The 16,794-nt window shown below is 52.4% G+C and overlaps 1 protein-coding gene and 6 non-coding genes across 8 annotated transcripts; all 7 read left to right on the top strand.

The window, feature by feature from the left end:
* Positions 1-6,685: 6,685 nt before the first annotated feature.
* On the top strand, positions 6,686-15,630 carry rpl7a (ribosomal protein L7a). Of its 2 annotated transcripts, none has more exons than XM_070863645.1 (8): positions 6,686-6,756; positions 8,726-8,846; positions 10,612-10,761; positions 11,204-11,344; positions 12,277-12,356; positions 13,278-13,408; positions 14,500-14,569; positions 15,479-15,630. In XM_070863645.1, exons 1-8 carry the CDS (start codon positions 6,754-6,756, stop codon positions 15,581-15,583), a joined length of 801 nt encoding a protein of 266 aa, XP_070719746.1. In that variant the 5' UTR covers positions 6,686-6,753; the 3' UTR covers positions 15,584-15,630. The 2 variants fall into 2 exon arrangements, with proteins under 2 accessions (XP_070719746.1, XP_070719745.1); XM_070863644.1 differs by lacking the exon at positions 6,686-6,756 and adding an exon at positions 8,052-8,093.
* Positions 9,138-9,215, top strand: LOC139233262 (small nucleolar RNA SNORD24). Its single transcript, XR_011588179.1, has one exon. It is a non-coding gene; the product is annotated as a small nucleolar RNA SNORD24 (small nucleolar RNA).
* LOC139233261 (small nucleolar RNA SNORD24) lies at positions 11,049-11,126 on the top strand. Its single transcript, XR_011588178.1, has one exon. It is a non-coding gene; the product is annotated as a small nucleolar RNA SNORD24 (small nucleolar RNA).
* On the top strand, positions 11,622-11,699 carry LOC139233260 (small nucleolar RNA SNORD24). The gene has a single exon (XR_011588177.1). It is a non-coding gene; the product is annotated as a small nucleolar RNA SNORD24 (small nucleolar RNA).
* Positions 12,538-12,616, top strand: LOC139233257 (small nucleolar RNA SNORD36). Its single transcript, XR_011588174.1, has one exon. It is a non-coding gene; the product is annotated as a small nucleolar RNA SNORD36 (small nucleolar RNA).
* Positions 14,342-14,414, top strand: LOC139233259 (small nucleolar RNA SNORD36). Its single transcript, XR_011588176.1, has one exon. It is a non-coding gene; the product is annotated as a small nucleolar RNA SNORD36 (small nucleolar RNA).
* LOC139233258 (small nucleolar RNA SNORD36) lies at positions 15,134-15,206 on the top strand. Its single transcript, XR_011588175.1, has one exon. It is a non-coding gene; the product is annotated as a small nucleolar RNA SNORD36 (small nucleolar RNA).
* Positions 15,631-16,794: the final 1,164 nt, after the last annotated feature.

Genomic DNA, 16,794 nt, shown 5'->3' with positions numbered 1-16,794 from the left:
AGAATGAAACAGTTAATTCAGAGACCATGGTCCAGAACTTAAAGAAGGGTAACTTTGAAGGTATGAGGCGTGAATTGGCTAGGATAGATTGGCGAATGATACTTAAGGGGTTGACAGTGGATGGGCAATGGCAGACATTTAGAGACCGCATGGATGAACTACAACAATTGTACATCCCTGTCTGGCGTAAAAATAAAAAAGGGAAGGTGGCTCAACCGTGGCTATCAAGGGAAATCAGGGATAGTATTAAAGCCAAGGAAGTGACATACAAATTGGCCAGAAATAGCAACGAACCCGGGGACTGGGAGAAATTTAGAACTCAGCAGAGGAGGACAAAGGGTTTGATTAGGGCAGGGAAAATAGAGTACGAGAGGAAGCTTGCAGGGAACATTAAGGTGGATTGCAAAAGTTTCTATAGATATGTAAAGAGAAAAAGGTTAGTAAAGACAAACGTAGGTCCCCTGCAGTCAGAATCAGAGGAAATCATAACGGGGAACAAAGAAATGGCGGACCAATTGAACAAGTACTTTGGTTCGGTATTCACTGAGGAGGACACAAACAACCTAAAGAATATAAAAGGGATCAGAGGGTCTAGTAAGAAGGAGGAACTGAGGGAAATCCTTATTAGTCGGGAAATTGTGTTGGGGAAATTGATGGGATTGAAAGCCGATAAATCCCCAGGGCCTGATGGTCTGCATCGCAGAGTACTTAAGGAGGTGGCCTTGGAAATAGCGGATGCATTGACAGTCATTTTCCAACATTCCATTGACTCTGGATCAGTTCCTATGGAGTGGAGGGTAGCCAATGTAACCCCACTTTTTAAAAAAGGAGGGAGAGAGAAAACAGGGAATTATAGACCGGTCAGCCTGACATCGGTAGTGGGTAAAATGATGGAATCAATTATTAAGGATGTCATAGCAGCGCATTTGGAAAGAGGTGACATGATAGGTCCAAGTCAGCATGGATTTGTGAAAGGGAAATCATGCTTGACAAATCTTCTGGAATTTTTTGAGGATGTTTCCAGTAGAGTGGACAAGGGAGAACCAGTTGATGTGGTATATTTGGACTTTCAGAAGGCTTTCAACAAGGTCCCACACAAGATATTAATGTGAAAAGTTAAAGCACATGGGATTGGGGGTAGTGTGCTGACATGGATTGAGAACTGGTTGTCAGACAGGAAGCAAAGAGTAGGAGTAAATGGGTACTTTTCAGAATGGCAGGCAGTGACTAGTGGGGTACCGCAGGGTTCTGTGCTGGGGCCCCAGCTGTTTACATTGTACATTAATGATTTAGACGAGGGGATTAAATGTAGTATCTCCAAATTTGCGGATGACACTAAGCTGGGTGGCAGTGTGAGCTGCGAGGAGGATGCTATGAGGCTGCAGAGTGACTTGGATAGGTTAGGTGAGTGGGCAAATGCATGGCAGATGAAGTATAATGTGGATAAATGTGAGGTTATCCACTTTGGTGGTAAAAACAGAGAGACAGACTATTATCTGAATGGTGACAGATTAGGAAAAGGGGAGGTGCAACGAGACCTGGGTGTCATGGTACATCAGTCATTGAAGGTTGGCATGCAGGTACAGCAGGCTGTTAAGAAAGCAAATGGCATGTTGGCCTTCATAGCAAGGGGATTTGAGTACAGGGGCAGGGAGGTGTTGCTACAGTTGTACAGGGCCTTGGTGAGGCCACACCTGGAGTATTGTGTTCAGTTTTGGTCTCCTAACCTGAGGAAGGACATTCTTGCTATTGAAGGAGTGCAGCGAAGGTTCACCAGACTGATTCCCGGGATGGCGGGACTGACATATCAAGAAAGACTGGATCAACTGGGCTTGTATTCACTGGAGTTCAGAAGAATGAGAGGGGATCTCATGGAAATGTTTAAAATTCTGACGGGTTTAGACAGGTTAGATGCAGGAAGAATGTTCCCAATGTTGGGGAAGTCCAGAACCAGGGGTCACAGTCTAAGGATAAGGGGTAAGCCATTTAGGACCGAAATGAGGAGAAACTTCTTCACCCAGAGAGTGGTGAACCTGTGGAATTCTCGACCACAGAAAGTAGTTGAGGCCAAGTCACTAAATATATTCAAAAAGGAGTTAGATGAGGTCCTTACTACTAGGGGGATCAAGGGGTATGGCGAGAAAGCAGGAATGGGGTACTGAAGTTGCATGTTCAGCTGAATGGCCTACTCCTGCACCTATTTTCTATGTTTCTATGTTTGCCAAGATTGGGTTGTGAAACCCTGTGCTATACACCAGAATAGGAAGACTGGGGCGATTATGTGAAGTCACGCTTGGCTTTTAAAACATTACATACATCACAGGCAGTCCCTCGAAATCGAGGAAGACTTGCTTCCACTCTAAAAGTGAGTTCTCAGGTAAGAATTAACTGTCCAATACGGGAATTACAGTCCCTGTCACAGGTGGAACAGACAGTGATTGAGGGAAGGGTGGGTGGGACAGGTTTGCCGCACGCTCCTTCCGCTGCCTGCGCTTGTTTTCTGCATGCTCTCGGCAATGAGACTCGAGGTGCTCAGCGCCCTCCCGGATGCACTTCCTCCACTTAGGGCGGTCTTTGGCCAGGGACTCCCAGGCGTCGGTGGGGATGTTGCACTTTATCAGGGAGGCTTTGAGGGTGTCCTTGAAACGTTTCCTCTGCCCACCTGGGGCTCGCTTGCCGTGTAGGAGTTCCGAGTAGAGCGTTTGCTTTGGGAGTCTCGTGTCTGGGGGCATGCAGACAATGTGGCCCTGCCCAGCGGAGCTGGTCGAGTGTGGTCAGTGCTTCGATGCTGGGGATGTTGGCCTGGTCGAGAACGCTAACGTTGGTGTGTCTATCTTCCCAGAGGATTTGCAGGATCTTGCGGAGACATCGTTGGTAGTATTTCTCCAGCGATTTGAGGCATCTACTGTATATGATCCACGTATCTAATGTTCTGTGTATAATTTACAGCACACAAACAGGCCATTCGGCCCAACAGGTTCGTGCCGGTGTTTATGCTCCACACCAGCCTCCTCACACTCCTCTTCATCTCACTCCATCAGCATATCCTTCCATTCCTTTCTCCCTCATGTACTGATCTAGACTCCCCTTATATTAAGTTTCGTGGAAGTATGCTCCGGTTTACTTGCCACCAGGTGGTGCCACTGTCTGAGGTCTTTGGGCTGTGCGCACGAGCATGCGGTCCAGGTATAAAAGGCCAGCCATCTTGTAATGTAATCACTTTGGGCCCTAATAAAGTAGAGCCAGGTTTGTGCCTGTTCGGAGTTTACAGTATTCAGTCTATTGAGTTATTGCATACACAACATTAAGTTATGTTCCAGCTGCACAGAGCTCTGGTCTGGAGTAACTGGGTTCAGTTCTGGGCCCTGCCCCTCAGGAAGGATATATCAGCCTCGGTTCAGTGCAGATTCACCAGGATGATACCGGGGTTAAACTTTGGCCACAGGTTGCATAGACTAGGTTTGTATTCCCCTGAATGCAGTAGATTACAGTCTAACTTGTCAAATTGTATCTGAGAATGCTCCTGTGAAGCACTTTGAGATGTTTTACTGTGTTAAAGGGCCTTATCTGTGAGATAGTCACTAATAAATCCAAGAAGGAATTCAGGAGAAACTTCTTTACCCAGAGAGTGGTGAGAATGTGGAACTCGCTCCCACAGGGAGGGGTTGAGGTGAAAAGCATAGATGTATTTAAAAGATGTATGTAAAATAAGAGGGGCAAAGAGAGGGTATGAGAATAGAACGACATAAAAGTTCATCCAAATGTCTTCTATAGGCATATAAATAGTAAACGGGTAGTAGGAGGAGGGGTGGGGCCAATTAGGGACCAAAAAGGAGGCAGAGGTACTAAATGAGTACTTTGTATCTGTCTTCACCAAGGAAGAGGATGCTGCCACAGATATAGTGAAGGAGGAGGTAATGGAGACACTTGATAGGATGAAAATTGATGAAGAAGAGATGTTCGAAAGGCTGGCTGTACTTAAAGTAGATAAATCACCAGGGGCGGATGGGATACATCCTGGGATGCTGAGGGAACTGAGGGTGGAAATTGGGCCACAATATTCCAATCCTCCATAGATACAGGGTGCTGCCACACCACTGAGGAATTGTAAATGTTACACACTTGTTTAAAACAGGATGGAAGGATAAACCCAGCAACTACAGGCCGGTCTGTTTAACCTCGGTACTGGGGAAGCTTTTAGAAACAATAATCAGGGACAACTCTTTTAGGGAGTACAAAATAAACATTAGATCGAGTGCCCCCCCGATCTGGGGTACACTCCAGACATTTATAACTGCCCGCTTTTTTTTTGTTGTTGTTTTTTTTCTGTTTTTTTTTCTTTTGTGATTTTCTTTTTGGGCATTAAAATCATATAATTTCCCAAGTGCCCCCTATAAAAGGGGAGGGGGGACACTAAAAACCCGGCAATTAAAACAAATGAAACTTTAAAACATATAAAATCAAATTAAAATGTGGTTGCCGGGGGTGATGATGCACTCCAGTCCCTCCGGCGCCCACCTCTCGCGGAAGGCCGCGAGCGTACCGGTGGACACCGCGTGCTCCATCTCCAGGGACACCCTGGCTCGGATGTAACCGCGGGAGAGAGGCAGGCAGTTGGGCTGAACGACCCCCTCGACCGCCCGCTGCCTGGACCGGCTGATGGCCCCCTTGGCCAGGCCCAGGAGCAGGCCTACGAGGCGTAATCAGGGACAAAATTAACAGTCACTTGGACAGGTGTGGATTAATTAAGGAAAGCCAGCACAGATTTGTTAAAGGCAAATCGTGTTGAACTAACTTGATTGAGTTTTTTGATAAGGAACTGAGGGTTCGTGAGGGTCATGTGGTTGACGTGGTGTACATGGATTTCCAAAAGGCGTTCGACAAAGTGCCACACAACAGGCTTACAGCAAAGTTGAAGCCCATGGAATACAAGGGACAGTGGCAGCATGGATACGGAATGGGCTCAGTGACAGGAAACAGAGAGTAGGGGTGAACGGTTGTTTTTCAGACTGGAGGAAGATATTCCCCAGGGGCCGGTTCTAGGACCACTGCTTTTCTTGATATATATTAATGACTTGGATGTGGGTGTACCGGACATAATTCCAAAATTTGCAGATGACACAAAACTTGGAAGTATAGTGATCAGTGAGGAGGAGAGTGATAAACTTCAGGAAGACATATCATCATCATCATCATCACAGGCAGTCCCTCGGAATCGAGGAAGACTTGTTTCCACTCCTGAAGTGAGTTCTTTGGTGGCTGAACAGTCCAATACGAGAACCACAATCTCTGTCACAGGTGGGACAGACAGTGGTTGAGGGAAGGGGAGGGTGGGACAGACAGTGGTTGGGGGAAGGGGAGGGTGGGACTGGTTTGCCGCACGCTCCTTCCGCTGCCTGCGCTTGGTTTCTGCATGCTCTCGGCGACGAGACTCGAGGAGCTCAGCGCCCTCCCGGATGCACTTCCTCCACTTAGGGTGGTCTTGGGCCAGGGACTCCCAGGGGTCAGTGGGGATGTTGTACTTTATCAGGGAAGACTTTGAGGGTGTCCTTGCAGCGTTAGCCGTGAAGGCCTAGACAGACTGGTGAAATGCGCAGACACGTAGCAGATGGAATATAACGCCGGAAAGTGTGCAGTGATGCATTTTGATAGAGGGAGCAGAGAAGATAGAGAGGAGAGTTGATCGAGGTGTTCAAAATCATGAGGGGTCTAGACAGAGTAGGCCGAGAGAAACTGTTCCCATTTGGGGAAGGGTCGAGAACCAGAGGACACAGATTTAAGGCGACTGGCAGAAGAACCAAAGGCGACATGAGGAAATATATTTTTACGCAGCGAGTGGTTAGGATCTGGAATGCATGGCCTGAGAGGGTGGTGGAGGCAGACTCAACCGTGGCAGTTCCAGGGAGTTGGATCAGTATCTGAAGGAAAAATATTTGCAGGGCTACAGGGGAAAGGGCGGGGGAGTGGGACTGGCTGAAGTGCTCTTGCAGAGAGCCGGCACGGGCTCGACGGGCAGAATAGCCTCCTTCTGTGCTGTGACCGCTCTGTGATTCCACGAACTGTCGGAGGGGCAGTGCTGAGGGAGTGCTGCACTGTCGGAGGGGCCGTACTGAGGGAGTGCCGCACTGTCGGAGGGGCAGTACTGAGGGAGCGCCGCACTGTCGGAGGGGCAGTGCTGAGGGAGTGCCGCACTGTCGGAGGGGCAGTGCTGAGGGAGTGCCGCACTGTCGGAGGGGCAGTACTGAGGGAGTGCCGCACTGTCGGAGGGGCCGTACTGAGGGAGTGCCGCACTGTCGGAGGGGCAGTACTGAGGGAGCGCCGCACTGTCGGAGGGGCAGTGCTGAGGGAGTGCCGCACTGTCGGAGGGGCAGTGCTGAGGGAGTGCCGCACTGTCGGAGGGGCAGTACTGAGGGAGTGCCGCACTGTCGGAGGGGCAGTACTGAGGGAGAGCCGCACTGTCGGAGGGGCAGTACTGAGGGAGCGCTGCACTGTCGGAGGGGCAGTGACTACACTTCAAAAAAGTACTTCAGTGGCTGTAAAAGCGCTTTGGGACGTGCTCGGGTGGTGAAAGGCGCTATAGAAATGCAAGTCCCGGTGAAGATTCTGAGCATTGCCCGAGCTCTGGCCGGGGCGGCACTGTCCCTTTAAATTGTAGTCTCGCGGCGGCGAGCGGAGTTCCCGCGAGAGTTGTGGCGGGTTTATAAGGATTTCCCGGCGGCCATTGCACTCTCTCTCTCTCTGCCCGCCGCCATTATGGTGAGTGAGTGAGGCCCGGGCCCGGCATCGCCATCCGCCGCCATCCTCCTCCACCCGCCGCCCAGCCGCCCCGCCAGCTCCCCGCCCGCCACCCGCCGGCCACCCGCCGCACCTTCCCGCCGGGATTGGGGGGGAGCCGGGCTCCCGGGATTGAGGGATGCGGCACAACCCGCCATCGCTGGGGATCCGTCACCGCGACAGCCGCAGGGCCCCGGGGGGGGGGGAGAGGGAGGGAAGGGGGCTCCCGGGCCCCGGGGGGAGGGGGAGGGGGGCTCCCGGGGGGAGGGGGGGCTCCCGGCTCCCGTTCCCCCGGCCTCTCTTCCAGCGGGACCCCGGGATCGGGCAGCTCCTCACCCGGGAGGCCGCGGGGTCAGAGGTCGCGGGGTCACGCCCCAACACCTTGCATTTATATAGCGCCTTTAACCCGGTGAAACACGCCACAGGAGTGTCCCTGACGGTGGCAGGCCGGGTGGACCAGGGGGTGAGCGGAGTACCGGCCTTTATTGGCCGGGGCATGGACTACAGGAGCGGGGGGGGGTAGGCTGGAAGTGTATAAAGCACTGGGTGAGGCCACAGCTGGAGTACTGCGTGTAGGTGTCACATTACAGGGAGGATGTGATCGCACTGGAGAGGGTGCAGGGGGGCGACCAGGATGTTGCCGGGACCGGGGAATTTTGGCTTTGAGGAAAGATTGGATAGGCTGGGGTTGTTTTCCTGGGAGGGGAGGTCTGGAGGGGCCTGGATAGAGTGGACAGGAAGGACCTGTTTCTCAACGGAGGGGGTCAGCAACCAGGGGTCATGGATTTAAAGTAATTGGCGGGGAGGTTCAGAGGGGAATGTCTTCACCCAGAGGGTGGCGGGGGTCTGGAACTCACGGCCTGAAAGGGTGGTAGAGACAGAAACCCTCACCACATTTAAACAGTACCTGGATGTGCTCCTGAAGTGCCGTAACCCGCAGGGCTACGGACCCAGAGCTGGGTAGCTCTTGGTCGGCCGGCACGGACACGATGGGCCGAATGGCTTCCTTCCGTTCTTCGGAATGAAATTTCTATTACATTTTACATTCTATTGCAATTCCTGGAATTTTAAAATGGAGGCATTGCCATTGGGGTGTATTGGGTGAGCAAGACTTGGTGCGAGTTAGGACACGGGGCAGCAGAGGTTTTGGAGGAGCTCAAGTTTAAGGAAGATGGGAGGCTCAACAGGAGAGCCTGGGACAATGTTCCCATTTTTTTCCTGCGTAACCCATTCAAGGTGTTGCATACACGCTGTTTTTTTCCATTGAAAAGGTGGCCGGCTGTGCAGCCTAAATGGAAAATTTGGACATAAATGCATGGGTGAGTGTTTCAGCAGATGTGTTGAGCATAAACCTTACTGTACAGACCAGCTGGGCCAAATGAAGGACCTGTTTCTGTGCTGTTTATTCTCTCTGCAGAGTTGCGGATGGAGACAGGTGATAATATGCAGCTGGATGTGGTCAGTAGGAAGCCACGTTAAATCCATGGTTGTTGACCCCTCTGTTCAGAGAAACAGGTCCTTCCTATCCACTCTATCTAGGCCCCTCAATTTTATACACCTCAATCAGGTCTCCCCTCTGCTCCAAGGGAAACAACCCCAGCCTATCCAATCTTTCCTCATAGCCAAAATTCCCCAGAATTGAATTCTCCCTGGTGTCCTGGCCAATATTTATACTTCAATCACTATCTCAAACAATCAACTGGTCATTGCTATTAGTGGGTGTCTTGCTGTGTGTAAGTGGGCTGTGAAGTTCTTTTGGGGGCACCCTGTTGGTGCTATATAAATGTCTTTCTCTCAGTCGAAGTGAATTGGGCACTGGTGTCCTTGCTGCACAGTTAGTGCGCATCACCTGCTGGGAGCCGAGTCCGGGGTTGTGTTTTTCTCAGTGCGGGTTGGGTGATGGCGAGCTGTGATGTGCCCTCATTAACTCCCTGATTTCTGCCGCCTTCAGCCCAAAGGGAAGAAAGCCAAGGGGAAGAAGGTGGCTCCAGCCCCTTCCGTGGTACGTAAACATGAGGTGAAGAAGGTCGTGAACCCTCTGTTCGAGAAGAGGCCCAAGAACTTTGGGATCGGTGAGTTCAGGAGCCTCGATTTCAAAAGTCTCATTGATGTTTTCAAATCCCTCCATGGCCCTCGCCCCTCCCTATCTCTGTAATCTCCTCCAGCTCCACAACCCCCCTAAGATGTCTGCGCTCCTCTAATTCTGCCCTCTTGAGGATCCGATTATAATCGCTCCACCATCGGTGGCCGTGCCTTCTGTTGTCTGGGCCCCAAGCTCTGGAACTCCCTCCATAAACCCCTCCGCCTCTCTTTCCTCCTCGAAGGCACTCCTTAAAACTGACCTGGTTTGAGGTTCCGGAGTCTGCAGATGATGTGAACAGAATATTTGCTATCTGATGTCAACGGATGACAAGCATTCAACCACCAAGATCGCTGATGCGCTCCGGGATGCCCCGATCCTGCGACGCCACCCCCCGTGTGGTCACTGCCCCAATTTCTACTTGTGCGGCTCGGTGTCAAATTTGTTATCATAATACTCCTGTGAAGAGCCCTGGGACATTTCACCGCTATATAAATACAAGTTGTCTGACAGACTACAGCGAACACGATTGAGGTGTGAGTCAGGCTTGTGTTTGACTGTCATGGTGCCTGGCCAAATGTGACTCTTGCCTTGTATGTTAATCAGCTCACTGGGGATCCAGTCTTCAGATTCATATTCTTGATAAATACTTGAGAAGGAAACATTTGCTGGACTGAGGAAAGAGCAGGGGGGAGTGGGACTAAGTGGATTGCTCTTTCACAGCTGGCACAGGCACGATGGGCTGAATGGCCTGTGCTGTACCGTGGGACCTAGAGAGGTCAATGAAAGTTTAATCCCTGTTCCCATTGGCTCCGATATATTCAGTTTGTGATATTTGTAGATCTGAACGTGTTGTTTATACCGTAATCTGACAGTTTCGTGGTCACTTTTACCCATCCAGGCTTTTTATTTCCAGATTATTTAAAAAAAAAAATTTGAATTCAGTAATTTGCTTGTAATACAACGGTGTTCAGAATCTTTCCAAACCGGCAGCTCCGCAAAACTCAAAACAGGAGACATGAGATGGTGAGTGACAGTAACCCGCACGTTGGTGTGTCACTGAGCATTGAGAGCTGATGGGGAGGGGGGAGAGAGGAGGTGTCGATGCGCCCTTCGATAACCTGCCTCTGTAACACAAGCCACTGTTATAGCGAGCCTGTGCGGCTACTCTACAGGCCATGTCTGGTGTTCCTCGGGCATTGCTTTGTGCTGCCTCTTCACCCTGCCCACTGACTCCATGCAAACGTCTCCTTGTGCAAACTTGAGCTGTCAGTGTGGCGGATTAAGAGCTAGCTTTGCTCATTCGGTTGTGGGCTTGAACCCTATTCTAGCACAATAGTCAGGCTTCATTCCACTTCAGTGCAGTGGTGGAGGAGAGCTGCATTTCTGGGGGAATCTTACTGTGCTGTAGGCAAAATGGCTGCTGTGTTTGTGGCCACATCACACGAAGGTGCGTGGTTGGCATTGCTCCAGGGAACCTGTGAGGTGGCTTGCTGACATTTCAATGTGAAAAAACACGTGTGCACTATATTTTGATGGGGCCACACAGGGGACATAGCACACCAGTCCGTGCTGAAGCCACCGTACATTTGGTCAGTCTGGAGAGCAGTGCGGCCCCGTCAGATGTTACCGGTGAACAATGGTTAAAGGGGAATGTAACGAGCAGGATGTGTTGTGTGTGAAGCATGTCCTGGGGTCTGAACAAAATGCGGCATTCCCTCCTCGCAGTGAGTTTATTATTCAGATTCTTTCCGCAGGTCAGGATATCCAGCCAAAGAGGGACCTGACCAGGTTTGTGAAGTGGCCGCGCTATGTCAGACTTCAGCGGCAGAGGGCCATCCTGTACAAACGCCTGAAGGTGCCCCCGGCAATCAACCAGTTCACCCAGGCCTTGGACAGGCAGACCGGTGAGTCCTGCTCTTCCAGGGGGGGTGGGAAATGTCCGGCGGAGCCCGCCCACTGCGTATTGCCTGCTGGTGGGTCCTAGTCTTACGGGGGGGGCGGGAGGAGAGAGAATGTCTGAGGGAAGGGTCCTGCCCCACTGCACATTGTCCCACCTCTGGTCCAGGGATTCTGACCTGTTTGCTTGGTTTCTGTTATTATCCTGAGGATGTGCAGTGATTGGAGCTCTGTGCCCACTAGTGGCGAAGACTGTCCTGTCTCTACGGGGATGAACAGTTGAGGTTCCGGAGTTTGCAGATGATGTGAACAGAATATTTGCTATCTGATGTCAACGGATGACAAGCATTCAACCACCAAGATCGCTGATGCGCTCCGTGACGCCCCGGTTCCTGCGCTCTGCGGGCCCCCGCGCTGCAGCCCATTAACGCTGCCTCCTTCTCTCTGCAGCAACCCAGCTCTTCAAACTGGCCCACAAGTACAGACCCGAGACCAAGCAGGAGAAGAAGCAGAGGCTGCTGGCCCGAGCCGAGCAGAAGGCAGCCGGGAAGGGAGATGCTCCAACCAAGAGGCCCGCCGTTCTCCGAGCAGGTGTGTGAGTGAGTTTACACGGTTCGGTCTGCTCATGTTTAATCTTGTCTGAGCTATGGTCCCTGGGGTTTGAAGTGTGTATTGATTACAGATGACCAGCACCCTGGCTGTAAGTTTCCTCCTGTGTCTCATCTGAAGGACAGCACCTCCAACAGTGCAGCTCGGTTCTCAGTTACTGTTCCTGGGACGTGCAGTGATTGGAGTTCTGTGTGCTCGCTAGTGACGGAGACCGTCCTTTCTGTAACGGGAGGGTGGGGACGATTGAGGTTCCGGAGTCTGCAGATGATGTGAACAGAATATTTGCTATCTGATGTCAACGGATGACAAGCATTCAACCACCAAGATCGCTGATGCGCTCCGTGACGCCCCGGTTCCTGCGCTCTGCGATTCACGCTCTCCCCCCCCCCCCCCCCCCAAATAACCCACTGGAGTGTCAGCCTGGATTTTGAGCTCTGGAGTGGGGCTTAAACACAATTTTCTGACTCTGGCCAGAGTGCTGCCCACTGAGCCAGGACTGACACTGATTCAACAATGCCTACAGGTTGCACAAACTGATCGAGGGGCTTCAGGTGATTAAAGGATTCGATCGGGTAGAGAGAGAAACTATTTCCTGGGGTGGGGGAGTCCACAACAAGGGACAGAACCTTAAAATTAGAGCCCGGCCGCTCAGGGGTGATGTCAGGAAGCACTTCTTCCCTCTTTCCCCCCAACCCCCTCCAAAAAGCGGGGGGGCGGGAAAGGATCAATTGGAGCTTTCCAGGTGGAGATAGCTGGATTTTTGTTGGGCAAGGGTATTGGGGATATGGAGCAAAGTGGGTAGGTGGAGTTGAGGTGCAGATCAGCTGTGACTGGATAGAATGGAGTGTGAGGCTCGAGAGGCTGAATGTGATCGAACTCTCTCTCTCTCTCTCTCTCTCTCTCTCTCTCTCCAGGTGTGAACACTGTCACCACGCTGGTGGAGAGCAAGAAAGCTCAGCTGGTGGTCATTGGGCACGATGTCGATCCCATTGAGGTAAGGACCCCCTGTGGCCTGGCCCCAGCCCCAGGCAGCCCTGCTTGTGCTGTTCCGGACACGCCCAGCACTCTTGTCACTGATCGCTGTGGAGACTGAGACTCTGCTCCGCATGGCGGGGGGGGGCACAGACTCTGGCTGCCTCTCTCCCCCCCCCCCCCCCCACTCGGCCTGGCCAATGTTGCAATGATGTTTATGAATTTCTTCAACTGAAGCTCAACATGTAGAGCAAAGAATCGAGCTTTTTAACCCTGAGCAACAGCCACAGCCGTCCCCTTGCATTTCGATCCGAGGAATCTTGTGTAACCATGTCATTCACCTCCCCCCCCCCCCCCGGCTGACTGTCCATGCACTGCTCCCTCTGCTGGCTGGGAGTGAGAATGGGGGGCCCAGAGACTGGTGAGCAATGTTCCCGTTCCGCGGACCATTCAAAATATCACGTGAGCCCCAGAGCGCTGCCCAGCCGCGCAACTTAAAGTTTACATCGCAGATAAGGTCTATTATTCTCATCCTTCTGTTCGCACCCCTCCCTCCCTATCTTTGTAACCTCTTCCAGCCCCTATACCCCTCCCTATCTCTGCAACCTCCTCCAGCCCCTAGGCCCCTACCTATCTCTCTAACCTCCTCCAGACCTACACCCGAGATCTCTGCACTCTTCCAATTCTGGCCTCTTGAACATTCCTGATTTCCATTGTCTTCAGCTGCCTGGGCCCTAAGCTCTGGAACTCCCTTCCTAAACTTCTCCGCCTCTCTATCGTCCTTTAAGACGCTTCTTAAAACCTACCTCTTTGCCCAAGCTTTTGGTCCTGTGTCCTAATATCTCCCTATGTGGCTTGGTGTTAAATCCTGTCTTGATTTACGCTCCTGTGAAGCTCCCTGAGACATTTTGCTAATCTGTGTTTGTGATGTTTCCCCCCTCAGCTGGTCGTGTTCCTGCCCGCTCTCTGCCGTAAGATGGGGGTTCCTTACTGCATCGTCAAAGGTAAAGCCAGGCTCGGGCGCCTGGTACACAGGAAGACTGCCAGCTGCCTCGCCCTCGCACAGGTCAACCCGTGAGTACCCTGCCTGTAATCTCAGCGCCAGGGGGAGGGGGTACCCTGCCTGTAATCTCAGCGCCAGGGGGAGGGGGTACCCTGCCTGTAATATCAGCGCCAGGGGGAGGGGGTACCCTGCCTGTAATCTCAGCGTAGGGGGAGGGGGTACCCTGTCTGTAATCTCAGCGCCAGGGGGAGGGGGTACCCTGCCTGTAATCTCAGTGCGAGGGGGAGGGGGTACCCTGCCTGTAATCTCAGCGCCAGGGGGTGGGGGTACCCTGCCTGTAATCTCAGCGCCAGGGGGAGGGGGTACCCTGCCTGTAATATCAGCGCCAGGGGGTGGGGGTACCCTGCCTGTAATATCAGCGCCAGGGGGTGGGGGTACCCTGCCTGTAATCTCAGCGCCAGGGGGAGGGGGTACCCTGCCTGTAATCTCAGCGCCAGGGGGAGGGGGTATCCTGCCTGTAACCTCAGGGAGGGGGTACCCTGCCTGTAATCTCAGCGCCAGGGGGAGGGGTGACAGTTACACTGAGCCTCGAGCTGGTGTGGCATTGTTACACGAGTTGGTCGCAGCTCCATCGGTGATAAAACCACTCGCTCCCCCTCGTACTGAGGGTTCCTGCAGCGACCCGCCACTGGGATGAGCCCTCGCTCGTGGTCCCTACCGCTGGGTGAAGTGCCCTGACACAGGGATTCCCGCCTGGTGGGGAAGAGCATGCAGCAACGCGGCCTGACTCTGCGGCAAGCCCTTTCGGCTGGTGCGCAAAAGCAGAATTGGGTCTGGCTTCGATGCCCCTGTAGTCAAATACCCGATTGGTCGGTGCATGAAAATTGCACTCCATGCCAGAGGTGCCCTTAACCCACTGGGAGCTGGTCAATTGTTGTGGGGGGGGGGTCTTGATTCTAATCCCACTCACTCAGCCTTGGCCCATCTGAAGGGTTGAACCGAATCTGCGATGATGTACAATGAATTTCTTCACCTGAATGACCGTGTGGCTTCTTGAGCTTTTTAACCCTGAGCAGTCGGTTCACCCCAATTCACCCGACACTGACCCCCACACCCTGAAGTCTGTCAGTGCAGCGAGCAATAACCTGTTTCCTTCCCAAAGTGAGGACAAGGGAGCGATCGCCAAGCTGATCGAGGCTGTGCGGACAAACTACAACGAGCGGTTCGATGAGGTATGTTCCAACGCTGCGTCTCTTGTCCTGTTAACTCAGTGAATGAATGGTGGAGCAGCTGGAGTGATGGGGGGAGATGCTCGTGGGGTCATATCAATGCGAGGGTTACTGTTACTTGGTCTGAAATCGACCTTTTAATGCGGGAATGGTGTGGGAGTCCCCGCATGCATCCAGTGTCAATACTGGCCAGGGTCTTTTTGGCGGAGGGGGGGGGGTTGACAAGCTCCCCAACTTTAAGCTGTGCCCGAGGCAGTGTTGGAATTCTGAACCTCTGTGGGCCAATTAGCCCCTTTCCCTGCAGCGCTGCCGCTCTCTCCTCTCGAGCGGTGCATCGGACTGTGCTGATCACACGAGAGGCAGAGTGAGCCCGGTAAGAGATCGTGGCGGTTTTACTCTGCGAGCAGGGTGGGGTGAGTTGTCTGCACAATCTGGGTGGGGCGTCGGGACAGCTTGTGTGTAGGAGTGCTTATCCTGCTGGGGGGCTGAGGGACTGTTTCTCACTGGGGCGGGGGGGGGGGGGTCCTCTTAATTCAGCATTGACCAGTCTGAAGGGTTGAACCGAATCTGCGATGATGTACAATGAATTTCTTCACCTGAATGACCGTGTGGCTTCTTGAGCTTTTTAACCCTGAGCAGTCGGTTCACCCCAATACCCCACGGTGCGGTGAGCAATAACCGGTTTCCTTCCTGGTGAGGACAAGGGAGTGATCGCCAAGCTGACCACGGCTGCGTGAACAAATGACTGAGTGAGTCGGTAGCAGCCTCACCTCCGAGTCAGAAGATTGTGGGTTCAAGTTCCACTCCAGAGAATTGAGCCCAAAATCCAGGCTGTGCGCAAAAAAAAAGTGCTTTGGGAGGTCCGGTGGTTATGAAAGGCGCTATATAAATGCAAGTCTTTCTCTCTTTCAGATCCGTCGTCACTGGGGCGGTGGGATTCTGGGCCCCAAGTCAGTGGCTCGTATTGTGAAGCTGGAGAAGGCCAAGGCCAAGGAGCTGGCAACCAAACTGGGTTAAATTCTGGCCACAGTGTACATAGAAATAAACAAACTATTTCAGAAAAATCGGCCTCGTTGTTTTGATGCCAAAAAATTCCCTGATGGAGGAGCTCTGCTTAATCTGCAGCGTAGGATCCGGGAGGGCGGGTGTGATAACAATCTCGTCCTACACACTCCATTCCTGTGGCCCCCTGCGCAGTCTGTCCACCTCCGCCCCCCCCCCCCCCCCCCCCTGAGCTCCAGCTTCGTTTAGACCAACACTCAAATAGGAGCAGGAGTCGGCCATTCGGCCCCTCGAGCCTGCGCCGTCATTCAATACGATCATGGCTGATCTGATCATGGACTCGGCTCCACTTCTCCGCCCACTCCCCATATCCCTTTATTCCCATCTCAAAAATCTGTCCGTCTCCACCTTAAATATAGTCAATGACCCAGCCTCCATAGCTGAGAAATTCCTCTTCATTTTAGTTTTAAATGGGTGGTCCCTTGAGATTTAGTTTCCCCGATGAGTGGAAATATCCTCCCTGCATCCACCTTATGGAGTCCCCTCAGTATCCTGCATGTATCGATATAACTGGTCTTGGGCCAGGCATTTCCAGCTGTCCAGAGGGGTTCATAAGAATTAGGAACAGGAGTAGGCCATCTAGCCCCTCGAGCCTGCTCCGCCACTGAACAAGATCATGGCTGATCTGGCCGTGGACTCAGCTCCACTTACCCGCCCGCTCCCCGTAACCCTTAATTCCCTTATTGGTTAAAAATCTATCTATCTGTGACTTGAATACATTCAATGAGCTAGCCTCAACTGCTTCCTTGGGCAGAGAATTCCACAGATTCACAACCCTCTGGGAGAAGAAATTCCTTCTCAACTCGGTTTTAAATTGGCTCCTCCGTATTTTGAGGCTGTGCCCCCTAGTTCTAGTCTCCCCGACCAGTGGAAACAACCTCTCTGCCTCTATCTTGTCTATCCCTTTCATTTTAAATGTTTCTATAAGATCACCCCTCATCCTTCTGAACTCCAACGAGTAAAGACTCAGTCTACTCAATCTATCATCATAAGGTAACTCCCTCATCTCCGGAATCAGCCGAGTGAATCGTCTCTGTACCCCCTCCAAAGCCAGTATATCCTTCCTTAAGTAAGGTGACCAAAACTGCACGCAGTACTCCAGGTGTGGCCTCACCAGTGGAGGCTTTGAGGGTGTCCTTGAAATATTTCCTGGGCTCACTTGCTGT

Source organism: Pristiophorus japonicus, chromosome 20 (assembly GCF_044704955.1).
Source record: "Pristiophorus japonicus isolate sPriJap1 chromosome 20, sPriJap1.hap1, whole genome shotgun sequence".
NCBI classification, from domain to species: Eukaryota; Metazoa; Chordata; class Chondrichthyes; family Pristiophoridae; genus Pristiophorus; species Pristiophorus japonicus.
This window is presented reverse-complemented; position numbering and strand designations above follow the sequence as displayed.